General features: G+C 39.0%; 3 protein-coding genes across 3 annotated transcripts; all 3 read right to left on the bottom strand.

The window, feature by feature from the left end:
- Window positions 1–432: 432 nt before the first annotated feature.
- On the bottom strand, window positions 433–3,780 carry LOC131597195 (uncharacterized). Its single transcript, XM_058869905.1, has one exon. The coding sequence runs from the start codon at window positions 3,778–3,780 to the stop codon at window positions 433–435; it is 3,348 nt and encodes a 1,115-aa protein (XP_058725888.1).
- A 7,609-nt stretch (window positions 3,781–11,389) lies between these two features.
- On the bottom strand, window positions 11,390–11,967 carry LOC131597194 (uncharacterized). Its single transcript, XM_058869904.1, has 2 exons — window positions 11,725–11,967; window positions 11,390–11,665 (listed from the first exon to the last, which is right to left on the bottom strand). The coding sequence occupies exons 1-2, from the start codon at window positions 11,965–11,967 to the stop codon at window positions 11,390–11,392; spliced, it is 519 nt and encodes a 172-aa protein (XP_058725887.1).
- A 60-nt stretch (window positions 11,968–12,027) lies between these two features.
- Window positions 12,028–14,674, bottom strand: LOC131597193 (protein FAR1-RELATED SEQUENCE 5-like). Its single transcript, XM_058869902.1, has 3 exons — window positions 14,475–14,674; window positions 13,157–14,018; window positions 12,028–12,932 (listed from the first exon to the last, which is right to left on the bottom strand). The coding sequence occupies exons 2-3, from the start codon at window positions 14,004–14,006 to the stop codon at window positions 12,028–12,030; spliced, it is 1,755 nt and encodes a 584-aa protein (XP_058725885.1). The 5' UTR covers window positions 14,007–14,018; window positions 14,475–14,674.
- Between the last annotated feature and the right edge of the window lie 6,912 nt (window positions 14,675–21,586).

Genomic DNA, 21,586 nt, shown 5'->3' with positions numbered 1-21,586 from the left:
ATTTCTTCAATACCTTCTTCTTCAGCTTCGAACACAGGGAAATCAAAGTTGGGAGAGGGCATAGGGTCATAATTTTCAATGGGTTTATCATGGATTAATCTGCACATATGATTTATGCTTGATTTTAGAAACTGATGAATGCGAGAATTTTATGCAGATATTGAAAGTGATTATTTTCTCTCTTTTTTTCTTTTTTTTTTTTCAGGTTTTTTAGGTTACCATTTTCCAGAAAAGCGAAAAGTAAAAATAAAATATAGGAAACAAAATAACATTTTTATTGATGATATCAAAAATTTGAAACAAAGCCCGACACACATTCTCTTTTGCCTTGGGCAGAGCAAAAGGAGTTATTTTAATGAAGCCCTAACATAGCATATTCTTCCGCCTTGGGCAGAGCGGAAGGGTTTTCAAAATAAACAACAACAAAAGGCATTACTTAGAAATGTGAACCACTGACGGGACATCAACAACACTCCAATTCTGGCAAACTACTCCACGCACTACGAAGCTTGACGAATCCTCTTCAGAATCATTTTCAATAACAGCATCTACTTCAGGAGGTGTGGGATGATCAAAACCTCCACTGTGAAATATCTCTTGCATCGGGCGGGTAACAGTGTCTTGCTTACTATATCTTGCAGATGTAGGAGAAAAACCAAGACCTTCACGAAACTTGTTATCGGGCAGACTCAAAACTTGACCCCAACCCACAGCGGAACCATCTTGAACTACTTGGCGTGCATCTTTCAAAGAAGAGATAGATGTCCCATTCTTTCCAACATCCTTGCCAGCCACAGAAAGTGCTTGGAATTGAGTTCCAACAGCTTCACCAGCGTCAATGTAGGAAAATGACGAAAGATGACTGACCACTAATGCCTGCTCTCCATCCACTGTAACCAACTTTCCATTGCTTACGAACTTCAATTTCTGATGGAGTGTGGAGGTAACTGCCCCTGCCTCGTGGATCCATGGGCGGCCCAATAGGCAGCTATACGCAGCATGGATATCCATTACCTGGAATTTGATTTGAAAGGTATGCGGGCCGATCTTCATTGGAAGGTCCACTTCTCCAATAACACTCTTTCTTGACCCATCAAAAGCCTTGACAATAACCCCACTGTATCTCATTGGAGCACCTTGGTATGAAAGCCTAGATAAAGTGGATTTGGGCATAACGTTCAAAGACGAACCAGTGTCTACCAATACATTAGACAGAGCATCTGACTGGCAGTTCATTGAAATGTGCAACGCCAAGTTATGGTTTCTGCCTTCTCTAGGAAGCTCTTCATCACTGAAACTCAGGTTATTGCATGCAGTTATATTTCCCACAATCCCACCAAATTGGTCGATCGTCACGTCATGGTCGACAAAGGCTTGATCCAGAATCCTCATCAAGGCTTCCCTATGCACAGGGGAATATGCCAGCAAAGAAAGCACGGAAATCTTAGAAGGAGTTTGCAATAGTTGATCGACAACCTTGTATTCGCTCTTCTTGATCAACTTCAGAATCTCATCATCACTTGTATCAGTGTTTGTCCCACTAGACTGCCCTTCAACAAAACTTGGTTCAACACCCACAACTGGATTTCTCACTGGCACTTGTTCACCAACTGGGATTTCAACCCTTTTCTGAGGCGATGGCGCAAACACGCGTCCACTTCTCGTCACTCTGCTCATACCAGCAATATTATCAACAGAAGGCACATTGGGTACTGGAACTTCTCTTCCCTCTTCGAGCATAGTGGCGTTGTATTTGTAGGGTATCGCTTTGTCTGAAGTGTAAGGAATCGGACCAGATGGATAAATCACCAAAGGAGAAACAGGGAAATTCTGGCTATCATAGATCATCTCCATGGGCTCAGGCATATTAAAATGAGGGGTCACAACATTGACATCATCCTCCTCATTTCTATCGTAAGTAATGGTTATGAGCCTTTGATCCAACAGCCTTTGCAAGTCTCTCCTCACGGCGAGACACCCACGTGGATTTCTGGAACAAATTGTACATGCGGCGTGGTCATGTTGAAAATAAGCAAGTCTGCATAAACCAGCATGCATCCTAACCAATGATCCTCTAATATAGCGAATGTCGAAAACTTGGTATCTCCCAGGACATCCGTGTACCATATTCACAGAAGCTGCCCCATGTTGAGGCAAAGGATTAGCTTGAACATTTGGATTGACATCTTTGAAGGTCAGCATACCGCTTTTGACTAACTTCTGGACTTCCAACTTCAATGGGTAACATCTTTCCGTACTGTGACCAGGTGCACCTTGGTGGAAAGCACAAAAGTCATCGGCCTTGTACCACCATGGGATGTTTTCTGGGACAGGCGGAGGAGCCCTAGTCTGCACGAGATTCTTTTTTATGAGGGCAGGAAGCAACTCAGTATAAGTCATGGGTATGGGATCAAACTCGGTCCTTCTTTGTACACTATTCTGCTGATTGTTATGTGGTTGACGAGTTTGCTGCTGTGGTTGTTGTTGCACATTTTGTTGAGGGAATTGGGGTTGATATGCTGGAACCGTTGGAGTTGTATTGGATACAGCCGCGATGTGTTGTGATCGATAGTTGTTCCTTCTTCCAGGCGCCCCATACGAGACAACACTAACTTCTTGTTCTTTCTTCTTGAAAAAGCCTCCCCCAAACTTTTTGACACCACTAGAACTCCCTTCCTTAGCTAGTCTTCCTTCGCGGACACCTTCTTCAAGTCGCATTCCCATATTCACCATCTCAGTAAAGTCTGTTGGGGCACTTGCAACCATCCTCTCGTAATAAAACGAGCTAAGAGTCTTCAAGAAAACTTTTGTCATTTCTTTTTCCTCCATGGGGGGAGAAATTTGGGCAGCAACTTCACGCCATCTTTGTGCATATTCTTTGAAAGATTCTCTCTCTTTCTGTGCCATGGCACGAAGTTGATCTCTATCAGGAGCCATGTCAATATTATACTTGTATTGTCGGACAAACGCTTCCACAAGGTCATCAAAAGAACTGATATGGGAACTATCCAATCCCATGTACCATTTTAAAGCGGCACCAGTTAAGCTATCTTGAAAGTAATGGATCAACAATTTGTCATCATCAGTGTGAGTAGCCATCTTTCTACAGTACATAGTCAAATGACTCTGAGGACACGAATTCCCTTTATATTTCTCGAAATCAGGCACCTTGAATTTGGCTGGAATTCGTACGTTCGGCACAAGACACATATCATAAGCATTCTTTCCAAATGAATTTTTTCCTTTGAGTGCCTTGATCTCCTTTCGCATCTCTTGGAACTGATCTTGGAAATCACCATGGACTCCATTTCCTTCACTTGGGTCGGCATGGTAAATAGCTTCCTCAGTTTGTGGCACAGTGTGTACTAGAGTTGGGGTCATAGTCATTACAGGGGTAAATCTAGCAGCTCCAGGGATAGGTGGGGTGAAGACCATCGTGGGAATGGCTTGAGTGGCTCCAGGAACAAAATGAGTCCCATTCATTGTAGCAGTGGTTTGAATAGCTCCACTGGTATGCGGATATCCTTCGGGTGTAAAGCCGTGAGACATGCCCCAAGGGAAACCATTGGTCGTTTGATAAGAGGAATGACCAGTGTTTTGAGCCATGGCGATGGTAGTAGTGAGAATTTCCGAAATCACAGTGGTTTGTTCTCCAGTCTGAGCTTGAGTATTCTGAGCGGCCATCAAGGTCTCTACCAAAGCAGTTAATCTTTCTACCCCTGCGCGGAGAGTAGTCACTTCATCACGAAGTTCATGATTTTCTTGCTCAAGGTCTTCCATCTTCCTCTTGTAACTGGCTCGAGTGTTATAATGATGCGGCAGCTTGACCTTCGGGAGGACAAACGAAAGAGATAAGACTAAAGAGGTAAAAACGATGATGCAAAATGATGTGCATGTGCGATAATTGTTATGCTTATGCTTTTCTTTTTTGCTTTCAGGGAAATTTATTAATTTTAGCGAATTTGCAAGCGTTTAAGAAGATAAGTCTAATAAAACAAAATAAACTTCATTCATTCAAATTTCAAAGTCAATCATAACAGGGCAAGGCCGAAAAGGCAGAGTATCAAGTACAACCAAAATCTTGCCTAAAACACAAAATTGAAATGAATACATAACAGAACAATAATAAATGCTCAAGTTGGCTTTCCTCTATGTGGCCTAAGTGCCTTCATCTCAGCCTTGAATCTCGTCACCATATCTTCACAAAGGCAAACAAAATAGTACACAGCACGGGGAGTGTTATCCTCTGTCATGTCATCTCTGGCTAGCTCTAACCTCCAAGGGATGTCCACAATCATCTGGTTACAAAACTCTACCAGGTCACAAAACCTTTCGTGACGCCCTTTACTTTCAGATTCCAACATTTCAATGGTGTCCTCATACTCGTGTACTTTCCGATCCAACTGTCCAACATGGCCCAACATTTGATCGCATTGTTCTCGCAGCTCCTCATATCTGGTTCTCCATATGTCCACTTGTCCTCTAGCATGAGATAAGTCTTCTTCCATCTGGTGAAGTACCTCTGGACTCACATTACAAGCATCTAAAGCTTCCCTTTTACAACGACTTTCCTCTTCCAACTTTGCCACTACATCCTTCAAGCGACTTTTAAGCTCTCGTATCTGTGCCTCAAACCTCCTTCTTGCTTCCCCTTTTTGACGAATGGCAAGATCTCTCCAATGATAAGCATCCCCTCTTTGTATTTGGGTTTCCTTGAGTTGTTTCTGTAGGTTGGTTATACTGCCATGCGCTCCCATCAAACCCTCTTGGTATTTCTCTTTTGAATCTTCCTCCATCCTAGCTCTCTTGTTACTTTCTTCTAAAGACTCCTTATTCTTCTCAACCATTCTCTTAAGCCTCATATTCTCACCAACGGTTTTGTTGAAGTTTGATTGCATTTCTTCATTTTCTATTGTTAATCTCGCAATCGTTGCTCTCAACTCTTCAGCTTCCTCATATGATATAGGGATAGGAGCGGGAGTGATAGGCTGAGAAGGAGCCTCAACTAGGAAAGGAAGCTTCATCTTTTCCACCCTTTTTTTAACCCATGTCGTATAGGATTCCCTTGCAGTAGCGTCTTTCTTGCCCAAATCATCCTTTCTAATATGAACTCTATGCCAGGCCCTAATAATTTTGTGTAACAAAGATGGGTCTTCTTTTCCCACGTCCAATAAGATCATTTCTTCCAACTCTTGATCATTCGGCTTGTCCAACATCGGATACCCCAATTGTCTTAAAGCTAAAGTAGGATTATAGCTTATACAACCTTTGGACCCAATCAGCGGCACATTTGGAAAACTTCCACATTTGAAAATGATTTCTTCAATATTTAATTTCCAGGAATACCAAATGATGGATTTCTCAGTTTGTGACACCAAAGTCTTAGCCCATTCATCGCTACCCAAATCCCCAATGTAAGTGTTTGGTTTGAACACATGTGAAGTCATCCATTTATAGAGCAACGGGAAACAGAAATTCAAAGGACCACACTTTTGTTGGTGACGCAAATAGAGGGAGAAAAAGACATCAGCCAATAATGCAGGAACTGGATTTGCTTCTTCTTTGAATACAGCCCAAAAGACGCTTACGGCGGTGGAATCAATGAAGTTCTCATATGTCGGAAATAATACTAACCCATATACAAGGAGGGCTAGGACATCTCGAAGAGCCACCCAATCACGGGCTTTCTCTAATCTGTTCGCCTCTTTTTCCAAATAAGTCCTCCAAAATCCTGAGAAAACCCCCTTGACCTTCCAATTTGCACTCATATCAGAAAATTCAATGTGAAGAGCGGAAGCAAGGTTTTCAAGTTTAGGAACAAATCCCAGGCTAGTGTAGGGCATTTTTCCTTTCAAAGGCATTCCAAAAATCTTCTCAAATTCTTCTAGAGTCGGAGTCAACTGAAAGTCTTGGAACAAGAAACAACGAAGTTCGGGGTCATAAAACTGTGCTAATGCGGTGATCGCCTCTGGATAAACTGTGACATCCATAAGATCTAGAACCTTCCCATATTTCTCTTCTAAAGATGTTCGGAAACGATTGGATAACTTGCTTGCTATCTCTCGTAAGTTTTCCACATTTGGTAACTTGACTTTGAATTGCAGAGTTTTCCTTTTGTTTGAACTCATCCTTACTTTCTCTTGCTATGCAAATAACTTCAAGTAAACAAAGATCCCTGAAAGCAAAATTGATGTTTGTAAAAGATATGATGGTATGATGCAAATGTCATGTATGAACAAAGGTATAGGATAGCAACATAACAACTTAATCGGGTAGGTCTTCTATAATAGGCTAGTTCTACATTTTATCTACCCATAAAACCCACTCACAGGGTTGGTTATAGTGGTTTTGGATAATACGATTCCTAGAGGCACCCAAGCATAATCAAAATGTCGCCATGCGACAGGCGAGCCATCTTATGACAAATTCATGAATATGCATCCTCTAGGCGAGGTTATTGTACCAATCATACAAGGAGTGCACCTCGGGGATCAATACATAACCTCAATAGATGAGACGGGTTCTAAAGGTCCTTGGAGTTAGCGACGAAATCAGATTTCGGCCATGCGATGGGCGAACCATCTTATGACAAACCTCATGACTAAGTCTCCTCCAAGTGGGGTTTTCGTATTAGCCATTCAAGGTGTTCACCCTGGGGACTAGCACTACACAACCACCTCCTAACTTATGTTTTTTCTCTTGTTTTTTCAAAAGCTCGGGTTGAGAGCTTCACTCAAATATCATTCCCATACCCACAATTGAGTATATACATAAAAGCGGTAAAGCAAGAGTAAAGAGACATAAATAACACAAGAATAAACATAAATAACATATGAGCACAAGAATAAGCATAAAGAACATAAGAATAAACATAAAGAACACAAGATGAACAAACAAAAGCAAACACTTAAACATAAAACGAACTAAACTAGGGTTGACTCTCCTAAGATTTGCCCTCCCCAGCAGAGTCGCCAATTCTGTAGCGCTAAAAATTACTCGAGGTGTCTACACACTCGAAAAAGAACAGAGTCGCCACCGATCTTTATTAATTCCATAATGGAAAGGGAAAATATCGAATAAAACCCACGAATAAAAAGAAATGGATAAGACGGTCATTGCAACCAAATTAGGGTTCGGGAGTCGGTTAAGCAAGGGGAAGGTATTAGCACCCCTCACCTCCATCGTACTCGATGGGACCCATTTAGTTAGTTTTATGAATGAGTGTTTGCATAATGTTTGCGTTCTTTAATTTATTAATTAATAAAAGAGAAAAGAAAAAAGGATTTTATTTTTTATTATTGTGCTCGCCAAGACGTTTGTGTCTTGTGCCTACGTATTCCCTCGTGCAATGGGAAAGTCAGAGCAATCGTAGTTCGGATAAAAAACTACGAGTTTGTTGGTTAATTTTATAAAGGATGTTTAGTGTTTGGTTCGAAGGATCAAAGGTATTCAAGAGGTGTGCACCCCTTGTCACTTAATCACTTTGATTTGATTAAGGAAAGATTTTAATGGTTTGATTCAAAGGATCAAAGGTATTCAAGAGGTGTGCACCCCTTGTCACTTAATCACTTTGATTTGATTAAGGAAAGATTTTAATATTTGATTCAAAGGATCAAAGGTATTCAAGAGGTGTGCACCCCTTGTCACTCAATCGCTTTGATTTAATTAAGAAAGATAACTTTTAAGGTTTGATTCAAAGGATCAAAGGTATTCGAGAGGTGTGCACCCCTTGTCACTCAATCGCTTTGATTTAATTAAGAAAGATAACTTTTAAGGTTTGATTCAAAGGATCAAAGGTATTCAAGAGGTGTGCACCCCTTGTCACTTAATCACTTTGATTTAATTAAGAAAGATTTTTAATCGTTTGATTCAAAGGATCGAAGGTATTCAAGAGGTGTGCACCCCTTGTCACTCGATCACTTTGATTTAATTAAGAAAGATTTGTTTGATTCAAAGGATCAAAGGTATTCAAGAGGTGTGCACCCCTTGTCACTTAATCACTTTGATTTAATAAGAAAGATTTTCTAAGTTTGATTCAAAGGATCAAAGGTATTCAAGAGGTGTGCACCCCTTGTCACTTAATCACTTTGATTTAATAAGAAAGATTTTCTAAGTTTGATTCAAAGGATCAAAGGTATTCAAGAGGTGTGCACCCCTTGTCACTTAATCACTTTGATTTAATTAAGAAAGAATTTTATTCAAAGGATCAAAGGTATTCAAGAGGTGTGCACCCCTTGTCACTTAATCACTTCGATTTAATTAAGAAAGAATTTTAATATTTGATTCAAAGGATCAAAGGTATTCAAGAGGTGTGCACCCCTTGTCACTTAATCACTTTTATTTAATTAAGAAGGATTTTTAACTTAATTAATGCGTTTTGGTCCAAAAGATTAAGGTGTTTAAGAGGTGTTCACCCCTTATCACTCGATCTTTCGGTATGATTAAGAAAGGAGATTTTTGAAAAGAATAAACTCGACGTTGGATCGAGAAGTTATTGGTAACGATTTGGCATTGAACCAAGTTTATTGACTTTTCGGATTGAAGAATTAATCTAAAGTTTTTGGTATTTTTAATATTAGGAGAAACATAAAATCGAATTATAAAACAAATGGCATGTTTTTGTATTTTAACATATATAAGAAAATGAAAACAATTAGTAAAATAACATAGAAACAAATTATAATAAAATAAAGTCAATTGGGCTTAAAAATAGTAAAATGGGGGTGTGCTGAAAAGAAATGGGGCGCTGAGCCTGAGTTGCAGAAAGGCCCAAGATGGTTGACAATAAAACAAAAAAACGATGGACCTGGGCCGGGTCAGGTTGACCCAGGATCCATGCCAACTTCTAAACACATAGCGGGTTGAAAACCCTAAAGAGCAAAAACGGCTCTCTTCTCTGAGAAAGAAAAAAAAAACACGTTCTCTTCCTCTCAATTTCGCACTTCGCTGCTGAGCAAACAAGCCACAGCGACAACACAACATCTCTCCTCTCCATTCTTTTAATCTCGTTTCACATAAACGCCGAAAATCGATGGCTCTCTCTCTCCGATTTCTCACCAATGTACCTCAGAACACAGAGATTTATTCAAAAAAAAAAACCTCAAGCTACGAAGGGCACAACAACAAAGAATAACTCGGTTCCTAACTCACAACCCTAACTCACTTGGTCCTCAGCGGAAAAGAAAAGGGACAACGACTCGATTCTCTCGGTTTTCTTGATTCCTCCCTCTGTTTTATCATTATCATTCTTTATTGAGCAAGTTTTTGTATGTACTCATAGCTTTATGTGGCTTGATATTTTTTTTTTTGCGATTTATTTGATTATTGTTTAGGCAGGGAAAGCAGAACAAAGAATATAGGCAGAGGCACTATATCAGTAACTCAGACAAATTCAGTAGCACAGAATCACCTCAACACCATGAGGGCAACCGAAAAAGCTTCTCTCTTTTGTGTTTTTCATTGGTGAATCAGTTATATACAAACATGGCATTAGGGAGATACCGAACCAAAGGATACAAATAAATAGAGCTAACACATCATCAAAGTTTCAAGGCTATATAGAAGTTCAAAGAAAAATACCTTAACGAAGTTTGTGTTTTATTTGCAAAAGGTATGATCTGCAACTGAGAAATCCCTGATAATATTATGCTTCCTGAACAAGATTTCTACCCCTTTCTGTAGATTAGGAGATAATGATGATATGGTGGCTTGGTATTGGTATTGAAACTCTGTCTGCAGGGGGCTGTGCTCAAATATCTCAGAGTTTCAATGTGAAAACTCTGAGTATTTCTTTGTATCTTTTGCTGAGCTTTAAGTGATGAGTTTAGGGTTTTTGTGACAAAGGGTGGCTGTCGATTTTCTTTCCTCCTCTTGTTCTAGGGTTTAACAGCATTTATAGAAAGAGTCTTTGAGGCTTGGAGGGAAAAGAAATTTGAATAGAATTCTGGTTTTGGATAATTCTGAGCAATCCTTTTTCGTTTTCCTACTCCTTTCTTTTTCTCTCCTCAATTTGATGCAAACTCTGTCTTTTGTGTTGCAAGCTTTCTCTAATGTAGTATCTGTTTCCTACTCTTTCTGTAGCAGGTTTCTGTTTTGCCCATTTTCAGGTAATTGACTTGGTGCACACAGCAGGCAGCAGGCCTTTTGGATGGTTTTGGTGCACACAGCATTGGGCAATGTCTCAGTAACAACAATGGGCTTAGCAGCACTAGTTTAGGGCTCTTAGAGTTTGGGTATAGGGACTGGTTTCATGTAGTAACTTGTGCAATTCATTTTGTAACATTCTCAATGCTTATTTCAAATATTCACTCCAATTGATTAATGAAGCTATAGAATGTATCATGTAACTCTTGTAATTTTCAAATGAAGTCTCTCTTTTTTCTTGTAGGATGTAATGTTATTTGAAATTGAATGAAAAAGTGTTATTGGAATTGTGGATGAATTTGCCCCTTTGGAATAATTTTGGAAGTTTTGAATTTTCTTTGTTTGCATTTCTTGATTCGCCTTCGAGTTAATTCACATGAATTTGATCTTGAAAAGAACATTAGAATGATGAATAAAGTTGAACTCTTGCCATTTTTTATTTGGAATTAGAAATCTCGACGAAAACCATGAACTCCAATAACTTGTCTTCCAAGGAATTCATGTAAATGAAACTTCCCATTTGAACTTGAATCACATCCTTTAAATCTTCGATTCAAATCCAATTCAATTTGCAAACAAACAAGTTGAATAGGCAACAAAACCTTGTCAAAAGAATCGTAACCACATCTTTTCTTGTGCAATTCATAATCAATGAATCTTAATCTTCTGACTTTAGGTGCTTAATGATGAAGAAACGACTTTGATTCTATGAAATTTCAAAACAAATTTCAATCTATTGACAAGTATCATCACAATATGAAAACCTCGATTCAAAGATCTTCAGTTGTCTTGGTGTAACCCTAAACACTCTAATTCAAAAATCTTGCATCCTGATGCTGAGAAGAGAAGAATAGCCTTGTAGCTTGATGAGGAAGAAATCTATAATAACCATAATTCAAAACCCTAATTCACGAGGACCATTGCTCAAGAGAAGAACCAGATGAATCTGTCTTATTTGGTGAGAAAGTCTCAAAACCAGCGTGAAATCCTAAATTGCACAAATGTCGTTCATTTGAAATCATGCCTTAGTGAATGACTGAATGAATGATATGCAAATGATCTAATGGAACAAAATGTATGGGTCAAAAATTGGGGTATGACAATATCATTTATTATCCATTCCGGTCACTAATGTATTTGCAGTAACTAAAACGGAATAGTAAAAATTCTGCTTACAGTATGATGAAAATTTGAAATAGTAGACTGAAATATAATAGTCTAAAAAAATGGAAAGAAATAATGAAAATCAATCAACATTGTTGATTGTTAAAGCTAATTTTGCAGCATCTTCTTCTTTCTTTTGTTTCTTACGCTGTGCGATGAATCTTTGTCTCTCCCTAGCTAACTCATAATCACTTTTGAGCCGTTTCTTAGCCCTGATTGGATTGGGTCTCTTTTTGAACTTTTTTCCACTAGATTCAACTACAACAGGTTCAGCAACACTAGTATCTTTGCAAGATGCAGACCTGGAAGATGAAGGTTGACCGGAAACACCTTTAGCAACAATCAACTCTTCCGCTTGCTTCCCACATTCAATTGCAGCATTAAGAAAAATTGGCACGCATCAGGGTCCATGCAAACACGGGTTATAATCTGAAGCATAACACCAGAAGCTTGTTGATATCTTTGTGCAAAAGTAGTATCTTGAATACCTCCAATACTGATGGGTTTTAAAGCATCAAGGGATGGACGAATTCCTTTAGTCCAACGCTTCAATATGTAGTGGTCAGGTATGGACTTCAAGGACTGGTATTGGACAGAACTCCCTAAGAAGTCTAATATCTTGAAAACATGGCGACATAAGAATCCCCGGTTCTCGAACATCCGACATGTACAAGTAAAAATCTTGTTCCCAATATCTACAGTAACAACCCTCTCATCAAGTCACAAAGGATCTTGATCATTAGGAAGAAAGTTTTCTGGAACTTCTTCGACCGACATATAAACATTCGCAGTGGCATCATTATCAAAATCCATCTCATCGGCATCACGAACAAGTTGAATTGTGAACACTTTGAAAACTCTATTAGAAATTGAACTTCTTGACGTGACCTCCTCATAATAATATTTGAAAGAAAGATCATATTGCTTGTGAATGAATGCAAACGATGCTGGAGTATACTTGGCGACAACGGACCTCATGAGTTGGCTGTTGGGATAATTGTTTCTTGGCCTAGTATTGGCAGCCTTGAAATCACAATCAGCATGATTATCTCGCATTTTCTCAACCATAACATTGAAATGGATAAAGAATTGCACAAGTGAGTGGTCTGGCTGAAGAAAGTGGCGAAGAAAGGCATTGAACGACTCGCTTAACTGTGTGGTCTTCAAACCGGCAGTGAAGTGTGATTTCACCAAAGCAGAAGACCATTGAGTACGATTACGATGAATCTGTACAAGCCAAGTAAATTCAGAAGTGGCTTTACCACCAAAACAATTTTGAAGCATCTTATTCCAATTGAAGTCAAACTCTGCCTCATCATCAACATTCGAAACCAAGTGATGTAGTTCGTCAAGAAATGCACCATTGCAACGAGAGCCTAAGTTGGACTTTGCATTCTCCCCCATGTGCCAAGAACACAACCCATGGAAGACATCGGGGAAGATGTTTGGAACTGACTTCATCAAAGCAGAAGCTTGGTCTGTATAAATTGTAATGGGTTTCTTATTTTTCATGCACTTCAGGAAAGTGGTAAACAACCAATAAAAACTTGCTGAAGTCTCATCGTAGAGCAGGGCACAACCAAATAATACACTCTTACGGTGGTTGTCAAATCCAAGGAACGGAGCTGGTATGTGTGACAAAAACATATAACGAAAAAGTTAAAACAATTGATGATATCAATCTAAAAGCAGTGTCATACCTAAAACAAAGGATGTTATCAATATATCTTTATATTAATATACCATGATGTAATAATAAATATGGTAGAGAGAATATATCAACACACTGATAATTACAAAATAAAATGGAAGCTTGATATAATAGTAGTGAAATGAATAGAACACATACCTAATGGGCGATACTCCGTATTTGTTCGATAAGTAGTGTCGAAACTGATGAGATCACCAAATAATTCATAGTCTTGCTGCATGATTGCATCTGACCAGAAAATACTAGCTATGTTCTCTTCAGAATCTACTTGGATATCATAATAAAATGACGGGTTCCTCAAAGCTTCGTTTCTAAGATATTCTTGGATAATAGTTGCATCACCAATGACCATTTCCTTTTGTCGAACAGTGGTGAGAAAGTTCTTTAAATCTTGGAAGCAATACCCAAGGTTCTTTGAACCACCAGCTATTTGACGCATAACTTGAAAGGAGGATCTTACAGACATGCCTGATTTTGAATTTATTATAGCAAGTTGTTTTTGAGGCTCACTAATCTCTCGAGCCGATCTCAAGTAATGCGAATGCTCGGGTTTATGGAGAGGGTGGTTATGAGTAACATTCCATTTGTATATGTGATAACCTTTAACATTGGAATCATACTTCAACGAAATACTAGCTGGGCAACCAGTCCTTTCCTCGGGAAGTTCTTTCTCTTTCTGATATTCAATGAGAACAGGAGTATCCGAGTTTGTCTTGTTCTTAGGATCCGCCCGACTTCCGTGCTTGAAACCATGCTTGTTACAAACATAACGGATATATTGCACAATGTCCGTTTTTTTGTTACGAGAATCATAGAAGGAGTGCAAATTTCTTCTCACGCTAAATCCCTTTTCATGAGCGTATTTAGCATAGAAATCCTTGATTGATGAAAGCTCGTGGAAGACAAAATGTTGCCACGATTCTTTATTTTCATCGGAGATTGAACCAACATCTTGAGTGACATTTGTGGAAGACGATATCTCATCCATTAGCAACACAACCTACATAATACAAATTACAACTTTAATAATAAGACAGATAGATATGCATATTCAATATTACACAGTCAAGGTTATTCTATCAAAATATATTGCACATTACTCATGGAATCCTAACATTACTCAACCATATTACACATTACTCGATGAATTCTCGATTAGGTAATCACATATTGCAAGAAAGAAATCAGAAATTGAAGTGGGAATTGTAAAATTCAATTTAATATTATACAGTAGGCAAGGTTATTATATCAAAATATATTGCACATTACTCATGGAAGTATGCAAGGTTATTCTATCAAAATATACATTACTCATGGAATCGTAACACTACTCAACCATAGTACATACATTACTCAATGAATTCTTGAATTAGGTAAAACATTCAGTTCTATAGAAATTCAGAAATTGAAGTGTGAATCATCTAAAATTCAATTTAACAAGTTTAAAATTCAATACCTATGATTTCGTGGATGAAAGTGAGCTGTGAGGAATCACCGGAATGAGTTATTGATGGCGGCGAAGAAAGGCGACGGTGATTAGGTGTTGGGAAGGAAGCATGGCAACAGTGGTGATGTGTTGAGAAGGAAGGATGAAGACAGTAGTGATCGGCGGAGATTGGCGGTGGCGACGGTGCAGGCGGTGGCGACGGTGCAGCGGTGGCGACGGTGGTGAGTTGAGAAGAAAATGATGTCTGAGTCGTTGAATTGAGAAGGACAAAATCACGAAAACGTTTTTTTCTTCTGTTTTTAGTAAATATATATATGGTGATTTCTAGCCATTAGATGGAAATATTGATCCAAGGGCTTAGGTTAACTTTTGCACCATACATAAATAAATGTTTATGCATATTAGCAGCTGCCTCATTTGATCATATCCCCATACAGATATACTTGATTTAAAGTGTAAAGAATAATAAGATTGCTTTTATTATTATTATTATTTATAAAAGGATTTCACTTACTAAATAGTTTTTTCTTTTATTATTATTATTATTATCTTTTTCTTTTATTCTGATAATATGCTTTAATTTTTTATGAGAAAATTGGTTTTATAATTGATTAAAAATTAAACAAATTATAAAAAATATATATATTCAATAATTAAATATATTTTAAGCAGTTAAAAACTTCAAGTTATAGCTGATGACTGATAGCTTACAGCATATACTTGATGGTTCATACTGATAACTGATAAGTTAATTGAAGTATTTGTTAAAATTAACGGTTCAACTAACTTAAAATTGTAAACAAACATAAATGATATTTCATACATATTTATTTCAATTTAAATTAAAATAAATTATAAAAGATAAAAATAAATTTTTGTTTAAATAATAAGAATGAAAATGAAAGAAAAAAAAAGGTATAAACGATGAACTAAAATACATTTTAAATTGGGATTGAATAAAATATAAGTTAGTAAAATATATACAAGCTTGTCATAAAAAAAATCTTATTAAAAAATTCTAAATTATTATTGTTAGCTGAAGATTTCGTTTAGAAAGAATATCCTTTCAAGAGTTAGAATTCGAAGAAGATGGTTACTGATGACCATTTCTGAGTTTAAAAATGGCTACTGATGGCCATGTTTCGAGAATGATTGTTTAAGTTGAAATGAAGATTGTTAGAATTGGAGTTAGTTCAAAGAGAATCATTTTGAGACTTAAACATTTTCGCGAACTAGGTAAGGTACTGAGGCTTAACGTGTTTTCGTGGCATTCTCAGTTTTGATCACGTTGCCACGCGTCGAAAGAGGATTCAGGCGGGAGGATTTGAATTTCGAAGTAGTCTGTGTAACCGCACAAGGACAAATGGCATCCCAGGGATTCTTGTGGGTAACGTGGCATCATATTAGTGTAGGACCGTTAGGGTCGAAATTAGTATAAATAAGGGCCTTAATGTTAGGATTCCGGGTGTTCATTTTGTACAAATCACTCACAAATCACTCAAGTATCAAATGTTTAGAGAACGAGTTCGCTGAGAAATGTACGTATGACACCAGCACCAGTTTAATACATTTGTACTTTACATTATTACTGCTTTCGTTTACTTTCTGTCATTTATATTCCTGCACTTCTTTTATTCTGTTTTGTTTTATTTCGAAGCACTTTACATTCCTGCATTTTACATTCTTGCACGTTACATTCCTGCACTTTACATTCTTGCAGTTTACATGCTTTTATTGATGTTTCTTTGTTGAAAGTCATACTTACATACATAACAAGTGTTGTTTTAAAGTAAGCATTCACACTATCATATAACAAAGAAGTTTTCTCGAATCCAGAACAAACAAGCATGAATCAAATCATATCGAAAGACAATTGTTTGACTATGTCCTAGGATCAATCTAGTCGATCCTGCGAGTAACCAAAGTATATTTTATAGTTTGGAGGACTAGCGGTTGTTTACCGGAAATCACCGTAAACAAATTGGTACGCCCAGTGGGACAGTGTCAAACAGATTGCTATTAATTGATTGTTTTGTTTTGTCTAGAAAATATCAAGACCTTGTATGAACCTTAGGAACGGTAAATTAACCAACAGTGCACAACTGATTCCCAAACGAAGGTACAACAAGAAAATGGCCAATACGGCTAGTGGAGGGGAGATCAAGATCCCCCACAGGGGTCAGGAACAGGAGTGGCAAATTCTGCACATGTTTCGACTTCTACTCAAGGAGCGCAAGAGATACCGGGTTCGACAGGATCTGGACCCACAAGTAGTTCCCAGGCTATACTCGAAAATACTACAGGGACGACAGGGACTGTTCCAGTTTCGAGTTTGACTACCGCGCCTCCATTCATCAGCGCAAGCGAGATACCACCTTTCTTGACAAACGCTGCAAGTCAATTATTTTCCCCAGGACCGTCATCCACTTTCGAAGGTTGGAGACCCAACAATTCATATGGAATGCAATATTCATATATGACAGGATTACGAGGATCAGGGCCTACATACACTACAACTAACCCGACAGCGTTTTCGCCGAATGTCAGTTTGAAAGGTCGAAGCGCACAAAACACTGGCTTCTCTCCCCTAGTACCCCCTTTTACCACAAATAGTAAAGTAGCATTTCGACAGGAAATGGATGCAAGCAACCATGATATGTTAGGAATCCTTGCTAAAGAATTAGGGTCGATCTTGAATCCATTAGCAACAAATATTGCCAGGACTATCCAGGAGAATGTGGAAACTTTCCAAAAAATATCATCTCAAATGAATAGAATGGAGGATTTCATGGGAGTTCCACTACCTAAGCGAAAAAGTAACCAACCCCCATATCGAGAGGGTGAAACCATTATGGAACGTGTTTAAAATGTAGTCACTCCGCCTAGGACAACCACCGCTGACGTAGTTCCTCCATCCAGAACAGCAGCAATCGAAAGGAACCGAGTAATAGATTTAGAGGGTCCAAGTCAAAGGGTTGTTCCTGTTCATCTGGAGATTGCGGAGGAAAGACCCAGGTTAAGGGTAGTAGGTAGGAACAAACACCCAGACGAAGTGGTTCAAAGGGTTAGAAGAGAGAATCTGGCCACGGAAAACAACTTAGCGGCCATGATAGAGAGAATTATGGCCAATAATGGCCTCAATACTGGACTTTGACGTCCAAACTATACATCCCCCATAGCAGAATATATTATGCAAACAGAATTACCAAGGGGTACCAAAGTACCAAAATTTACTAAATTTTCAGGGGACACCAGTGAGTCAACCGTGGAACACATAGCCAGGTATCTGACGGAAGCAGGAGATTTAGCAGGGAACGAAGATTTAAGAATTAAATACTTCCCTAGTTCGCTAACAAAAAATGCTTTTGTTTGGTTCACTACCTTACCCCCAAATTCGATAGACGCATGGGCACACTTAGAAAGATTGTTCCATGAACAATTCTACATGGGTCAAACCAAGATAAGTCTGAAAGAACTGGCTAGTATCAAGAGGAAGTTCACGGAGCCTATAGATGATTACTTAAACAAGTTTCGTTTGTTGAAAGCAAGATGCTTCACGACGGTCCCAGAACATGAATTAGTCGAAATGGCTGCAGGTGGTTTAGATTATTCAATTAGAAAGAAATTGGATACTCAATACCTAAGGGACATGGCCCAGTTGGCAGACAGGGTTCGACAAGTCGAACGACTAAAAGTAGAAAAGGCCAGAGCGAATAAGAATTACAAGAAAGAAAGGGTGGCTTACGTCGAGGCTAAAGACGTCGACGGTGAATCCTTCAAAGATTCATACGGCGTGGAAGAGGTCGAAATAGATCTAGCTGAATTAAAAGAAGCACTGCCTTATTCTTGCAAATTACTCACCCCTGCTAATGGAAAAAATCCAGTAGAAAACGATAAAAGCGATAGATTTCCTAAGAAAACTTATACATTTGATGTCACTAAGTGTGACAAAATATTTGATTTGCAAGTAAAAGATGGCCAGATGATAGTGCCTCCTAACATCAAAATTCCCCCGTTAGAACAACGGAAGAAACGAGGCTTTTGCAAATATCATAGTTTTTTAAGCCATAAAACCTCACAATGTTTTCTTTTCAGGGATCTAATTCAGAATGCTATCAAGGACGGACGTCTGAAATTTGCTGACAAAGCCAAGAGTCATATGAAGGTTGACCCAGACCCTTTGAATGTTGCTGACACTAACCTGTGTGAACCACTTGACGTCAACATGGTAGAAGTATCTGAAATTAATGTCGCTGAATCAGAGATAATTTCAACTGGAAAACAGGCCACTGAAAGCCTAAGTGACAGCAAAGTCTTCAATACTGATGTTGAAGAATCCTTTGATGCAGAGATGACTGAAGATCTGAAAGGAAAAACCAGTGAGGCCACTGAAGACCTCAGGGCGAAACTTCAGTAGATTCAGATTTCTGAAGCCCCTCCAGCAGTTGTTAACATGGTCAATGTGAGACGACCTTTGTCTAAAATGGAAGAACTAGAAAAATGGCTGATAAGGGAGAAGGGAAACATTGAAATCCCTCCAAGAGGGAAAAGCTTGAAAGATTATCTCTGGAACTGCCACGAGAAGAATGGCGGAAAACAGTTGATGTGCCCAAGGTGTTCAATTATGCTGAATCGAAGGGTTCAGGCTAACTTCGAAAGGCCCTACGAGAAAGATTGGAACAACCCTTGAGAGGAGGAAACCCATTGCTAAAGGTGTACCCAAAGATGGAAGAGAGCTTGGTGGGTTTCTTGGTGAAATGTCATAAAGAAAACACTGAGGTTGCATTGTGTCCCAGATGTGGAGCAGTCTATGACGAACTGCTGGCACGATCATTCGAAAGGGTATATTTCTACATGGGTCGAGAAACTCAGGGGCTTCGTCCCAATCTGTATGGGTTTGACATATGGACCCCATCGAAGAGGCCTGACAGCCCACACCCTAGAGCTCGAAGGGTCACATTCAAAGTCCCTGCAGACATACCCAGGGATAGATGGATGCAAGCTGGTGCGAGAACCAACAAATGGCGAAGTTGGGACCAAGGGGGAAGAATGGCGATGGCATATAGGAAGCAATTCCAAACCTCAAATCGAGAGATGTACAGGTTGGAGAATTACACAGGAAAAAATCCTATGTCTAGATCCCTATGGAGAAGGCACCAGAGGATGAAGAAGGCCCAAAGGGAATACAAACCAAGGGAGATTGGAGAGTCTAGTAGCAACCAAGTCCCAACGCAGGGGGCAAGGACAAGTAAACCTCCAGTGGAACGCAAGTTGTTCGATTCTGAAAATGAGAAGGAAGAAAAAAAGATACATTCCAGCCCTTGGAAAGAAGACGATAGAATGACAAATGATTTCGACTCAGATGGAGTATCATCTATAAACCTCAATTGCAACGTTGTGTCAGTACTCCCTCATGAATTTAATCAAGAGACAGAAGCTGAAGATTGTGAAGAAGCTGATGTGGAAGAGATGGCAAGACACATACCTGTGTGTTATTATGTGCTGAACAACGGGGCAGTCGAAGAACAGAATGCATTCTTCGAGATGCCTGATGAAGGTATGAGAAATCATCTAAAACCACTCTACATAAGGGCTAGGATTGAAAATGTTGGCATTAACAAAGTCCTAGTAGATGGAGGGGCAGCAGTGAACCTAATGCCCCAATACATGTTGAAGAGAATTGGTATGTTCGATACTGATATAAGGCCACATAATATGGTTTTGTCTAACTACGAAGGCAAAATAGAGCAAACTCTAGGAGTTATTCAAGTAAATTTAACTGTGGGTTCGGTCACAAGACCAACGATGTTCATGGTGATACCAGCGAAGGCAAACTACAATCTTTTGCTAGGAAGAGAGTGGATCCATGGAGTTGCTGCAGTGCCTTCGACAATGCATCAAAGATTAACCATTTGGAGGGAAGATGGTATAGTAGAGAACATTGAAGGGGATCAGAGTTACTACATGGCTGAAGTTAATCAAGTCAATAAAACTAGCTTCGACAGGAACTTGGCAAACATAGGGCCTTGCCATGCTGCGGAAGACATATACACCCCAAATAAAAATGCTTTATACTAATTATCTTTACACCCAAATGGATTCCAATGGAATAGAGAAATAATGGACGGTCCAGAAGATACTGCACCAATACAGCATTATCCAACAATACGGCCAACAGGCTGGGACAACGACCCTGATGATGTCTGAATCATCCTTCTTCGAAAAGATTTCGGCTTACATAGCCGAGAACAAAAGAAAGACGGCTCTCGAAGCCGAATTATCAAACATGATTGTTGATGCAATCCCAACTATGGATTCTGAGGCACATTCGATTCCTCAATACCTTAAAGACACAGTCCAAGCCGAGAGGATCTCTGGAGAAGAGTTAAGTCAAAGGCTGGATGCAGTCTATGATGAAGAACCTTTGGGATTCGAGAAGGACCCAATGGGGTCAAACATAAAAATGTTAGCCCAAGACCCACTTGAAGAAGTAAATCTTGGAGACGAAAATCAGAGAAAGGTAACATATATCAGTGCAAAACTAGATTCAACTTTGAAATCAAAGGTCATAGCATTACTCAAAGTAAACAAAGACTGTTTTGCTTGGGACTATGACGAGATGCCTGGTTTAGGGAGAGACTTGGTCGAACTAAAGTTACCAATAAAAGAAGGAAAAAAGCCCGTCAAGCAGACTCCTAGGAGGTTCGCACCGGAGATTCATTCGAAGATCAAAGCAGAGATCGAGAGACTTCTACGATGCAAGTTCATCATAACTACAAGGTATGTTGAATGGATTGCTAATATTGTGTCGGTTATTAAAAAGAATGGTTCATTAAGGGTATTCATAGATTTTCGTGATCTGAATGCAGTAACGCCTAAGGATGAATATCCCATGCCTGTGGCAGAAATGCTAGTAGATTCAGCCGCAGGCTTCGAATATCTAAGTATGTTGGATGGATATTTTGGGTATAACCAGATCTTCATTGCAGAAGAAGATGTGTTCAAAAAAGCTTTTCGTTGCCTAGGGGCAATAGGTACCTACGAGTGGGTTGTAATGCCTTTTGGTCTGAAAAATGTTGGGGCAACTTATCAAAGAGTAATGAATTCTATATTCCATGATT

The sequence above is a fragment of the Vicia villosa genome, linkage group LG4, assembly GCF_029867415.1.
Source record: "Vicia villosa cultivar HV-30 ecotype Madison, WI linkage group LG4, Vvil1.0, whole genome shotgun sequence".
Lineage (NCBI taxonomy): Eukaryota > Viridiplantae > Streptophyta > Magnoliopsida > Fabales > Fabaceae > Vicia > Vicia villosa.
This window is presented reverse-complemented; position numbering and strand designations above follow the sequence as displayed.

Excerpts from the sequence above, each read along its gene's own strand:
- LOC131597193 (XM_058869902.1), bottom strand. The coding sequence starts at position 14,006 with ATGGATGAGATATCGTCTTCCACAAATGTCACTCAAGATGTTGGTTCA. Across the intron at positions 12,933-13,156 it reads TACGGAGTATCGCCCATTAG|CTCCGTTCCTTGGATTTGAC; the intron begins GTATGTGTTCTA and ends CACACATACCAG.
- LOC131597195 (XM_058869905.1), bottom strand. The coding sequence starts at position 3,780 with ATGGAAGACCTTGAGCAAGAAAATCATGAACTTCGTGATGAAGTGACT.
- LOC131597194 (XM_058869904.1), bottom strand. The coding sequence starts at position 11,967 with ATGTTCGAGAACCGGGGATTCTTATGTCGCCATGTTTTCAAGATATTA. Across the intron at positions 11,666-11,724 it reads TGCTTCAGATTATAACCCGT|CAAGCGGAAGAGTTGATTGT; the intron begins GTTTGCATGGAC and ends GAATGTGGGAAG.